General features: G+C 45.4%; 1 protein-coding gene across 3 annotated transcripts; it reads right to left on the bottom strand.

Annotated features, from left to right (window-relative positions):
• Positions 1-8531: 8531 nt before the first annotated feature.
• LOC133896156 (myb-related protein 1-like) lies at positions 8532-10904 on the bottom strand. 3 transcript variants are annotated; one of them, XM_062336680.1, is made up of 5 exons: positions 10004-10891; positions 9828-9904; positions 9638-9723; positions 9493-9547; positions 8532-9380 (listed from the first exon to the last, which is right to left on the bottom strand). In XM_062336680.1, exons 1-5 carry the CDS (start codon positions 10110-10112, stop codon positions 8937-8939), a joined length of 771 nt encoding a protein of 256 aa, XP_062192664.1. In that variant the 5' UTR covers positions 10113-10891; the 3' UTR covers positions 8532-8936. The 3 variants fall into 3 exon arrangements, with proteins under 3 accessions (XP_062192664.1, XP_062192663.1, XP_062192662.1); XM_062336679.1 differs by having other exon boundaries at positions 9493-9723; positions 10004-10876; XM_062336678.1 differs by having other exon boundaries at positions 9493-9723; positions 9828-10904.
• Positions 10905-13351: the final 2447 nt, after the last annotated feature.

Consider the following 13351-nt stretch of genomic DNA (forward strand, 5'->3'; position numbering starts at 1 on the left):
GTCGCAGTTCAACCGTCTGCATCCATACAATGTGGTTTGGACCCCCTACAACCACTTGTTCATCCAAGCCCGTTTGCCTATTGGTCTATCTCCATTATGTAGCTGCGACGAGTAGTACTGGCTTACGAAAAAGCCGCTCATCTTCGACATCTATGTCGAGGAGTACTCACCCCACCGCGTGATGAGACAGTTCGAACGCTTCCAGGCTTTCCCCCTCGTCAACGTTCGTACAATTCCAGGCAACATCCATAGGTAACTAAAATCAAATAAATCCATAGCATTAATCTCATTGACATTCCATCTAACGTGGTTGACTTGCAGGTATACACGAAAGGGACAGCTGGGTGGCAACCTCTGGGCAGATCGCTTGGCGCCATACATCTCGGCATGGGCCCATGCCCTTGAGGATGTCATCGAGAAGCCTCGTCCTTTCACCACGTCGAGCTTCGAGGAGTACCTGCGGTGGTACGTCCCGCGTACACGTACACATGTCACCTACACCCCAGATACTGTCTGGCAGCCCGTCGCGTCGACTACGGAGGCCTACCTGGACCATTGGGACGAGGACGCTGTATTAGCGGTATGTGTAATTAACGTCTTGTTTATTTATCATATAATCCAATAAGAACCACTATAAATTGAAATTCTCATTTCATGTTTGTTTCAACAGGCCGATATCATTTACGATATCCATAGGGATGCGGCTGGAATCATGGACCGCTTCAGGCAAGGTGTGCAGCACTGTTCGCACCCTAGTACGGCACTCACGCCTGGCAATCTACTGTTGCACCTACATACCATACAGGCACAACATTGCATTTTATACTAATACTTTCATTTGCATATTTACCGTATCTAATAAATTCATATGTTCGTAGGCCCCACGAGTGAGTACACATGGACGACGGCAGAACCTACACAGTCGTCATACCCAAGTTAGGAGGATGAGCCTGGGCTAGACCCCCCGTTCGACCTCATGAGGGACTTCTTCGGGGCCACACCAGACTACGACATCGTCATGCAGTCCCAGCTGCCCAGTTCTCCACTTTGGACGCAACACACCCAGGAGGAGACCTTGACACCTTTGATCCCTACTAGACCTACTAGGCAGGTTGGTCCACCATACGCCTTGACCTACTCTAGGGGCCACGTGAGGGCGAACCAGCGGCAGCGGCTCTAAGATCATGATGGTGGGAACGGCCGACTACAGCAGGGGAGATAGCAGTAGGATTTTACCTTTGCTTTTGTAACTTATATGTCTATTTCATGATGCATATTCTATTTGCGAACTAGTCTTACATATTCGGACATGTCTACTTTCTATGGCCTACTTATCATGTCATAACTGCATTTCTTAATCCAACATGACCACATGCTAGTTGCATTTCTTAATCCAACGTGATCGCACGCTACTTTCTATCGTCCTCAGCTTTGTATGAACCATTCACGACAGAGCTAGAAAAGCATTTCTTACAAAGCTACTTATACACGAAGTGACCACATGACACCTATGTCGGGAGTCTGGCTTTGGACACGAAGTGATCACACGACTCAGTTTTAATAATGAAATGACAACACCTCTGTCCTAACTTAAGCTGTAGACACGAGTGACCACACAACTCAGCTTTAACCATAAAATGACAACACCTCTGTCCTGACGTAAGCTGTAGATACGAAATGACCACACGACTCAGCTTTAACCATGAAATGACAACACATCTATCCTGACGCAGGCTGTAGACATGAAGTGACCACACGGGAGAGCTTTAACCATAAATTAAATGACAACACATCTATCTTGACATAGGGAATCTCTACCCAGCATCAATGCTATAACTTTTCCATTCTTTAACAAGGAATCCAATGCTCCAGCCCCCCCTACCAAGCCCATGCACTCAGTCCATGCACCAACTCCCAGCCACTATAAATAACCCCACCTTTATCCATAGATAGACCACTCCGTCCTCAGCTCTCTCAACTGTAATGTCTTCCTCATCTCCACCAAGCTCACTCAAGAAACATTGAGGGATCTTCATCCCCAGGGGGTCGAACCACCGATGTGCTTCTATGGCGACCTTTGTAGGCTTCGTGAGTCCCAGGACATCTCCTATACCTATGGGCTACGCTTCTTCATGTGTGCCAACTAACAATACGATAAGCCTCAATATGGATCGTATGAGTACCCACCGGTATAGCGACATAGATCAGTCATGTGACACTTTCCACATCTTGTCTTGTTCCCGATTTCACGCACTATTTTACTAATCTAGCATCTTGTGTTATTTGTCCAGTCTCCTCCACCTATTTGTGATTTTATTGAATAGCTCGATATGGAGAAAAATGAAGACCAGAAGCGGTGGGTCGACATGAGCATGCAGTGGAGGAGGTAAGCGTACACACTCCAGGAGTACGAGCAACAGCAGGAGGAACTAGGCTGAAGCGGCAGGAAGAGGAGTGCATGAGGAAGGCAGCATAGGACCATACCACGGCTCAAGCCCGTGAAGCTGAGAGGGTAAGGAAGCGGGAGAGGATCCGTCGCGCTAAGGCGGCTGGCCCCGATGCCCTAAGAAAGGGCAAATATCCTAGGTGCACTCAGTAGAGAGCATCTAACGTAACCCGGCATATTTTTACTCCCTAAGGCATGTTAGGGTTAGCAGCGACACGCTATTAGGTTGGTATTTCGGCGTACTGTACATGCCACCATTTGTTGTTATCGTGTCTTTATAGTTAGGGTCCCATGTAATGTTTGTCACCGTATGTCCCATGTAATGTTTGTCACCATACGTAACCTCCATGCCGGATAATATGCTAAGAGTGCTTCACATATATAATTGTTCAAAAAATTTGATTTTGTATCCACCTAACAATACGTTACTAAAAAATTACTCAAGCAATTTTACATCAAATACATAAACAAATATCGACAAATTAACATCGATCCAAAATTTTCAAACAGTAACTACTCTGTGATGCCGTTTTGGCCACTCTTTGACCGTTTCGATCCAAGATTTCTAAATACCGACAACTAACATTTTTCACCGAATGAATGTGCACAATTTTTCAAATTGACGTATACGAAAGTTAAATTAAAAAACAAATTTCCCCACAGCCTGTTGGGAGGGCGGCTAGGGGCTACCCGCCCTCTCATAGGGCGGTAAGGGGGGCAACCGAGGGGGCAGGCCCTACCTGCCCTCTCAAAGGGCGATTAGGCCCTACCCGCCCTCTGAGAAGGCGGTACGAGATGGACGTGCCACCGTGGCTTCCTTACCACCCTCTGAAAGGGTTGCAACCCTTTCAGAGGGCGATAAGCGTCTATTTCTGCAAATCTTGCCATTAGGAGTCTATTTATTTAAATATTTAATATAAAAATAAAAACTCAATTAATCAACACATGCCTCTGCCCATGGTATCCATATGACTATGATGTATGGGGCACACCAATGCAAGGCCCAGAAGGCCCGTGCACGAAGCAGCTAGCTCCGTACATGTTGGACCGACGCTGTCGGTGCGAGCACATCGCCATGTTCGACGCCGACTCCCTCGTGCGCGCCGCTCCTCCTCCCTCGCAATGGAGTCGCAGCCCCATGGTCAGGAACTACGACACCCGATGTTCCGTCTGCCAATTCTTGCTACAGCTGACACTCATTCAGTTTGTGAGAAATTAAGTTAAAATATGCCTTAATTTGTATGTGATGAGTCAATAAGAATATTGGATTTGAAATGATTTTAGTTGGTATGAGCTTGTTTGTTTGTGATATTATTTATGCCTAACTAAAGTTTGAATTGGAGCAGACTGTTTCAGAGTTCAGGAAATTATGTCCCACCGAAACATCCTGTGTGTGGGTTTTTTACCACACCGTATAGTTCGGTATTACGGTGAAGTGAGTATCGGAGCATTTTCAGTGCTGAAGCAGAAATAGAAGCAAACATCGGATGGTTTGGTGATGGACTTAGAGAGCGTCAGAGTATTTTCTGCAAAGAGGAGATCTTTGGTGCTAAGTTTGATTATGTATACCGAATAGTCTAGTGCTGAGTTTGTGAACACCGGAGAATACACTGGACCTTTTGTTGTAGAGAGGTTACAGAAGGGTGGTTCAGTGGATTGGCACACATCGGATTATCTGATGATGGATATGATATCACTGGAAGCTTTCACCGGATCTTGTCTTACAGAGAGCAAAATTTTCCTAAAATAAATAGTGCTACACTCATCGGATGGTCCGGTGTTCAAGAGTAGAATACACTAGAACATCCGGTGTTCACATTTTCTGCAGGATATGCTCTGAGTTGAAGTTTTTTATTTTGTGCTAACCTGGAGATGTTTTAGAGTGTGAAAAATATGTTTGCTTATTTCAAGGTGTGCAGGTGACAGATGTAACTTGGTGGTCGACAGCGGGTGATCGGGACTAAGCGGGTGCTTAGTGCCAGACGATCAAGGAGGGTCGGGCGAAGTCAAGGGTGATCCTAACTATACACATGAAGGTTAGGCAAAACATAAAACGGAGGGATGAAGACAGGAATTGATAAAATCAAGTGAAAGTGATGCCGGTGCAAGTGACAAGGTAGCCCGAGGGATTGGAAGTGAGAGAGAATTATCGGTGGTCAAGATCGTAAGACGGAGGACACGTGTCATCATCAAAGCGTTTGCTTCAGGTGGAAGCAAGTGGCAACTAGTCACGTTTTGAGAAGCATGCTAGGGTTTCGCAATTTGGGCTCAAAATTGTGGGAGGACTGGAGGAGTATGTGGTACTATTGTAAAAAGCTTGCGTCGAGGTGAAGTTAAATCATGAAGGCATCAATGTCGTCCGATGAATGGAGAAGAAAATAAACCAAAATACCCTCGGTGGTATTACCTTAGGATGAACAACGGGTGTACTACAAGAGAATGATATTTTGAGAAAAAACTAGAAAACTTAGGAGTCAAGTTTCTTAGACTTATAAATAGAGGGGTAGGATTATGAGAGAGAATGAACCAATCATTTAAACCCCTTGTGTTACCCATACGAGAGCATGGTGCTAGGATTTTAGAGTAAAGGAGGATAAGTGCTTAGCTTATATAATTGGTAAGAGTTTTGAGAGGAAATTTTTGTAATTTGTTTAAAATAGGACTGACCTCTTTGGTAATGAAGTATATTTTGTTATATATGCTTGAATTCCACTGTTTTTAGTTTTTCTCTTTTATTCTTTTGTCTTGTGTGCAAATTTTTTCTTTTTAGTGTTAATTTTTATTTTTCTTTTTGAGCTAACATTTTAATATCTTAGGAGGTTGTTCTTCTTAATGCTAAAGGCATAAAATTCACATACATATATGATGTGTTCTTGAATTCCTTTGCTTTTAGACCATCATCTTGGAGATTTTCTTCACCCGTTGTCCATCTTTTGATCCTTAGGTGATCTTTTCTCAATATTCAATTATTTATGTGGGGATAAACCGTGGATTGATTTACCGTAGAACATAGTGTTTGATTCCAATTATAAGATCTACTTTTTTTGAATTTTCAAGTTTGGGTTTTGATTTTTTTTGGAAACATCGGACTCTCCGATCCCATCTCTGGAGTCTCCAGACTTTCTAGATATGTGCAATTTTTTCGCTGAATGTTTGTTTTGCGTTCTGTTGTAATTATTTTTTAGAGATACGTTGGGTGATCAAATAGTAGAAAATCATCAAATTCGCAAGAAATCTGTTAAGTCGCTTATTCACCCTCTTTAGTCATCACTTTCATTCCTACCGTTTGTGCGATCCTTTGCCACTAGTGCTTGATATGATTTTCGATTGAAGACGTTCTGAATCTAACACGAAGTGTCATTCTTTCAATTTCTGAAGGAATATACGAACACCAGAATATGATATTTTGCATGTTCTTCCTTTTCCCCTTTTGTATGTTACACTATTGTTTCATATATATAAGGCCAACAAACTAGATGTTTGCCAGCGAATTCCATTCGTAGCGCGGCATATCTCGCGATATCTTCGGGCAAATCAAAACAATTCTGAATGGTATCGTTCATTGCCCACCTTTTAGGTCCTTCGATTTGATTAGCTTAGGGGGTAATGTTCGATTATGTCATATGTCCGGATGTTCTTGCGCTATTGTAAATCTGTCTTCGTTGGCCCCTTCGAAGCAGGAAGGGTCAGCGGGTGGGTTGTCAAGGAAGAACTGGGAGACATGGTCAAGACAAAACATAATATTGCCATTGCTAAGAAGTTCCATTTCAGAGATTGGAAGAGGTAACCTTTTGTATAATCGGCGTTATCCTGTACCAACTCTACTACTTTGGTGGATATAGTCAGGTGAAACTTCTAAAGACAATTGGTGCCAGTCTGACAGATATATCCACCGACAAGTGACAAAGCGAATATTTACTCATTTGCGCTACATAAAAGGGGGAAAACCTGCAGACCATTGGGCACAGATAAAAGCATCAACAAGATAGGAAGCAACTTACCGACAGCATATATCTGAATATTATGACAAGTAATTAGCCAACAAAAAGTTCTTATCACTGAACCACCATTCGTTGATGTAGTAATACACTGGTTGGGTCACAGACTCACAGTCATCTGAAAATACCTTGAAGCAAAAGTCTAAATGCTATCTGACGAGTGTCTAGCTAGAGTCTGAGGCAGTGGCAGAATCACAGTGTTACTGATAGGCGTTACTCTCTTTCTTCCATGAAATCATGAGAAATTGCCACCCAATTCATTGGTGCTTGCGGATTTGCCATTTCATATCACACTGACCTATGGGTCCTACCCGTCCTAGTACCACATGACAATGCAACACTGTGGTGGCAAATCTTGAAATGGCATCGAACGAGTGGCAAATTGTCAGCTTTTCCTTTTTCAAGGAAAGAACTGATAGACTTATCTTTCGGCCATTAGCCATGTTCAACACCTTGGAAATTGTCGTTCGGCTGTATTTGCTTATATTCTCTTGCTATGATTATGCATACAGAAAGATTACTAGTATCTCTTTTTTTTTTCTTTCCTTAGTCTGTCCCATTCCTGGTCATGGGTATATTGGTCACTTAGGATAGGAACAATCACTCCTTGTAAACATTGGTGGGCCTACTATAGGAATAAGGGTGTACATATGTATATCTAAATTTTTGTGTAATTTTTTTCTATCGGTCAACTATATAAAATATGAGTTGATTTTCACGTCACCTCTTCCCTCTACTCACCTCCCATCTAATAAGAACTCCTAAAATTTAAATAATTTATCTACTTTTGTTATCCATTCTTATCTTCTAGCATCCTCGTCTCGTTATCGAGTACAGATAAGAAGCATATTTTAATAATGAAACAACTGAAGAAATTAGGAAAAAAATTAGCGAATAATCTCATACTCCTTCAGATACTATCTAAAATCAAACTACACCATCACTCCCAACATATTCATTCAATAGCACTTGACGGCGTATCTACATATCTCTACTTTGAGTTTATGCTTAATGTTATGGTATTGAATGTTTGTGTTTTTATTGCAACGCACGTACACTTATCTAGTGTCATATTCTGTAAGTGTGTCTGGTGACCACGGTTCACAACGGCTCAAGCCCATATCACAACGACCTGACTGGTGTTGATGCGGCCATAGTTCACGACCCACTGCCCACGCAACCTTGCATAGCGGTCTAGATGCCCTCGAGGCACGAGTGACGACCGCGTACATAAGTGTTTCGATTTCTGAAAGGTTGAGACTATGTGTGTGACTGCATGACGACTGAGTTTCTGAGATGGAGGGTGGCGGTGGTGGCGACACGGGCACGAGAAAGGCGAAGGGTCGTGGTGGTGGGGCGGGGCTTGGGCGTAGGCTCAAGCCTGGAGGGCGGCGGTAGCGCGGGTTCAAGCTAGGCAGGGCGCGAGACAACATGGGTATGAGAGAGACGGGAAGCATGCTGCAGCAAGTTGAAAATGTTATGCCCATCACTGCTTGCAACTAGCCAGAGAATCCAGTCCAGGCCGCTTTTATGTCTCTATATATTCTCGATTGCTTTTGTCGATTAGTAGCACGCGAATATGAACAATGTGCATTGAATATGAGTTGCTGGAATCAAGCATCCGAGCTTGTAGGATTGTTGAACTGGAAGAATACTTTACAAGTGGGGCTACTGGACAGATCTGAGCCACTGGCTTCAAACTGGAATGGAGTTAGCAAAGGTGTTGCGACTGGTAAACCGACAAAAACAGAATTGTTCATCAGAAACGTAATGTCTGTGCTGCTGTAGAGAAGTCTTGGATTTGGTCCTTCAGTCATTTCCCTTGCTAATTGTATAATAATCTTTCGACGCTATCAGTTTTCTTGCTTATTGGCACCTATAAGTAGTTAGATAAAAGGAATATCATTAAATCTCTCAGGTGCAATTCTTCAACATCAATATTCCTTGTGTAGGCATTTCAATCTTCATTTTGCGTAAGCAAAGTTATGACACTTGTGTCTGCTTTTTTACTGCATTGTTACTGATGTGAGAGCTTAATTTAGATCCTAACTACTGTAACTAAACTTGTTCTTCTCTGCACTCAGGTATGAAATTTTAATCTTCATAACTTACATTCTAAACAATTTCCAGCTCTCATCCCATTGCCCCCATAAGGCATCAATCTCACTGACGGCATATAATAGTACTAACTAGCACAGTTCTATACATGCATCCTTGCATTGCACCTCAAGCATGCTGCAAGCTGCCTGCATCATCTGCAGCTGGGCCTGCCTCCAGTTCCAGTCACAATTTTTTACAGAGGTACATGAAACACAAGAACCATATGCATAAATGAAAATATAAGTATCATATTATGGATTGAAGGGGGCAGCTGTTTCAGCAGCAGACAATGCTCAAAAGCCTGGTCCCAACCTTGAAGGCCACCCCACCAATCAGCCCCTGTTTTTCCAATGCACAGCACATGCAACAGAGATGCTTCTGATCTTCTTCCCCTACCTGTTCAGATCAATCTCTGAACTGCCATCCTCTGCTTCTGCTTCTGCTTCTTCTTCCTCTGCCTCGCCCTGCTGCTGCTGGTGGTGGCTCTGCAGGAACGTCCTCTTGCTCTGCACCGGCTGCTCGACGGTGCAGTCGAGCGCGCTGGTGCACGTGCAGAGCCTCTTGGACCCGGCAGCGGCCTTGCTTTCGGCCTCAGAGGACGACGTGACGCCGCTGTCGGCGGAGCGGTGGCGCGGCGGGGACGGGGAGAGGGAGGATGAAGAGGACAGGCACCCGGTTTCCACCGTGGAGGCCAGCTCCGAGAGCTCCGCCTTGGCGGCCTCTGTGCCGGCCGGCGAGCCCAGGCTGTCGTCGTCGAGGACTTCCAGTGCTCTGCGCAGCACGGACTGCAGGTACCTCCCCTGCGCCTCGATCCTTATCTGCAGGTGCTTCTGCACCTGCCATGCATGGACAAACCAAGCTCAGCTCGATCAGCAGCCATAGACGGACGATTATCATTAACGCTGAAATTTCTGTCAGAGTGCGATCGATCGATTCTTTAGTCGTTACCTCGATCTGCTCCTGCAATTTCATCTGGACCTCCCTCTGTATGCGCGCCATGTTCCTGGAAGAATCACAGAGAGCTTCTTTAGCACCGGCGCCATCGTCGTCAGCAAATGCACGATGCAACTGGGCGATGGTATCCTCATCGTACTCGTCCGGTGGGCTCTCCGAGGACAACCGGTCGTTCAAGCCTTCTCCCTTGTTGCCGACGCCTCGGCTTACGGCCAACCTGTACTTCTGCAGCAGCAGTGAGGAGTCAGAATTCAGCTCGCGAGAAATCGATCAGCTACTGCTACTCGGATTGATAATCCGCCGGTGACCGGCGTGGCGAGGCGGTGTACCTGAAGGTGGCTCTTGAGGTGGTACAGCGTGAGCCCCGGCACGGCCATCGCTCTCAGCACGGACTTGGGCGTCGCCTCTGCAATGCCAAGAAAGGCCGTGATCGAATCAAAAGGAGGAAAAAGGAGCCGCCATTCATGCAAAGCCGTCTGGGAATGAGCAAGCAACGACGACTTACTGTCTGCGCCGCCGAGCTCCGACACGGCGAGCACGAACCGCTCGTGCAGCTGGCGCGTCCACCTGAGCCGCGGCCTGTCCTCGCCGTGCTGTTGACCCGACGATGACATTTCCAGCGTGCCCACCACGGTGCGCGGTATCGCAGGATCAGCGGCGTTGCCAGCATGAGAAGCCGCGGCGGTCGGAGTTGTAGACGACTGCGGCCGGCGACGACACGGACCTCCTGGCCAACGACAGCAGCAGCAAACTTACAACGTGATCGATGCCGCGAGCTGCGCGCGGGCTCTTATAGGCTGGCTCTGGCTCAGTTGGTTCCTTTCCTTGGACTCCACTTCTCAGATATATTCCTCCTCCTCCGTTGGTATATGTATGGATGCACAAGGGGAATATCGCGCATGGGCTGCTGGGGGCCAGTTCGCTGTGCCATGCATCTTCTTTTGCATCCATGTCAGTAGCCACCTCCCTACTCTCCTCTCCTCTGCTCAACTGTTTCTTCCTTTTGCTTTCACTTCTTTGACCTGAAAGGGAGAGAATCTTTCAGCAGTAGGCGGGGAAAAGCAAAACAGTTCAGCTACAACCCTCTAATAAGGATAGATGGAGAGAGAAAAGAAAATAAAAAGATCAAGAAAAAGGCGGCAAGGCCATTAATCTCTCGTGCGTTGTTCTCTTGCTGTTTTTCTCACATTTGTCGCCTTCTTCTTTCTTGGACTGGCTGGATTCTCTCAGCCCTACCACCACCACCGTCTCCTCTCGCACACAACAATATCTCTGCACCGCAACACTTTCCCCGCACACGAAGACTTGCTTTGAAGTGAAGATACGATACATCACAAGGCTATAGCTACGAGCGTGATCTTTCTTCGATCTCGCTGCCCGCTGTAAAAAATCGGAGCCGGAAAGAAGGGGCGTGCGTGCACAAGCAGCAAAAGTGAAAGAAATTATGTATGGACTGGCAAATGTCAGAGGAATATGTCTGATGAGCTTTGCATTTCATTTCATTCCATTCCATTTCAGAGGACGCACAGCACAGGCCGGCCAACAGCAACTGTATCCTGATAGAAGCTGCGCTAGGCACAGCTGGTCATTGCGCGTTGTTGCCCTCACGCCACCCGCGTTTTGACGCCGTTTCTCGCCAATTTCACCTCAAAAACTGTATCCTGACGCAATTGGCAAACTGCCCATGGTTTTTGCGGTGACAGGGGAATCAAGGAATCTAATCCGGACCTCGGAGCACGCAAGCGATCGGGACTTAGCTATCGGCATGGATCGGAAGGAAGCTTCTGTTGGAAGGCCAGCGTGCATGCATGCATCTTTGTGTGCGCTGATGCGTGAGGTGGCCGAGCCCGAGACGAGTGGAGTGACAGCGCCAGAACCAGATGGTCATGTTCTTCCCCCCCCAGGTACGTGACAATCTCATCTCGTTTTTCTCCTCGCAGAAACAACAACAGAAAGAAACAGCACTGCCGCTTGCGTTGTTAGACTGTCTCTAACAGTATTCCCTTCATTTCGTTTCTTTTCTGATTCCTTTCTCTGTTCTCATTCTCTTTATTTTCTCTCATCTCCAACAGTTTTCCTTCAAGAAGAATCGTGAAGGGAAAGAAGAGAGAATCCTATTCTAAAGAGAATGATCTTGAGAATCATTTCATGACGAGAACCGTGAAGGAAAACCGTTAGAACGCTAAAAAGAATAAAAATCTCTTCACGACGGGAATATGGGCCGTAAAGGGAAACCCTTTGTCATAGTCTTAATAGTTGGCGGGAAATGGTTTGTGCAAACTGTCTTGACGAACGAATAACCTAACTCTGTTCTCGAATTTAACTCAGTTTTACTCTAGTCAATGTTTGGCTAAATTAGGTTGGTTAGCTAAGTTAGCAACAAAAAAACAAGTGCTGGAGTTGCCTAATTAGTCCCTTTGTTGGGTAGTGGCGCACGCAAGACCACAATTTAGAGGGTGCTCTATCTGCCGTGAACCACATAACGTCCAATGATAAGGGGGTCCAATGAAAAGACTCGCCAACTTTTATTGTTTGGTGCTTGCAGGAGCAGTTCTAATCATACACAGCTTTGTCTAAACAATGCTGAAAGACATTCTTCGGAAAGGGGAGGAATGCAATGCTTTTTTTTTTTGAAAAATCTGGTAGCGAACATTGCTCTCTTCATATATGTATATGTATATAATTTTAGTGATTAATGATAATATAATTAATAGGACTAATATGTTTATTAAGTGTATGTATTAGTATGTCTCATAGATAATGTATGTATTAGTATGTCTCATAGACGCAATACATTAAAAATTTACCGAAGCCAAGATAAAGATTGATTGAATTGAAAAGTTCGTAAGAAAAATAACAACATCAGATGGTCCGGCACAGAGGAGTTTGCATACGCTAGAATGATTTAGCTCATGGCAATAATACGTCAGATGGTCCAGCGTAGAGGAGTTTGCTTGGTGTTGCTCATGACAACGTCGGATGGTACGATATTCTAAGTTGCACATGCCAGATGGTGCGTCGGAGTATTTCTTGCAGAGAAGGCTGCAGAGGTTGAAGAATTGAAGATCAACACGCTGGATGGTCTAGCGTCCTGATGATGAACATGCTAGAGTATTTTATGCATAGAATAAGTGGTTCGGTCTGACTCAAATGTACACGCCGGAAGGTCCGATAATAGAGTTAAAGAGTACACCAGAATATCTGGTATTCATAGAGGATTTGAGTGGGGTTACAATAGCTAGTTTTTAAATGATGTACACATCAGATAGTTCGGTGAGTACAATATTGTTTACACCAGATCATCCAGTGTATACAGAAAAGTTGAACCTAGAAATGACAATTTATCCCAATTACCCATTTACTTGCGGGTAAATACCCGAATAGAGTAGGGTATAGGTAGAAAATGGTATCCACAGGTATGTTCATGGGTAAAAAATACTACCCGACGAGTAAATAGGTATGGATATGGGTAAGGCATAGGACCCACAAAACCCGTATACTTGCTATATAAATATCTCACATCCAAACTCTAACATTCTACGTCATATAAATACCCTATCCTAGCCCACCCCATCGTATTGCCGTCACCCCGCGTCGCACCGCCTCGGGCCCCCCTGTCTCGCCGCTACCACCCCATGCCTCCCCGCGCCGCCCCGCCCTGGCCCACCACATTGCCCTGTCTCGTCGCCGCCGCCACCACCGCCATGTCACCCTGTCATGCCACATCGTCACGCCGCCCCACGGGTAAACGAGTATCCCAACGAGTAATGGGTTTGGAGCCAGCTTTTCACTTGTGGGCGTTCGTGGGTATACCCAGGGGTGGGTAAAAAATCGGTGGGTCTGAGTATGGTTG

Source organism: Phragmites australis, chromosome 16 (genome assembly GCF_958298935.1).
Source record: "Phragmites australis chromosome 16, lpPhrAust1.1, whole genome shotgun sequence".
In the NCBI taxonomy this organism is placed as follows: Eukaryota; Viridiplantae; Streptophyta; class Magnoliopsida; order Poales; family Poaceae; genus Phragmites; species Phragmites australis.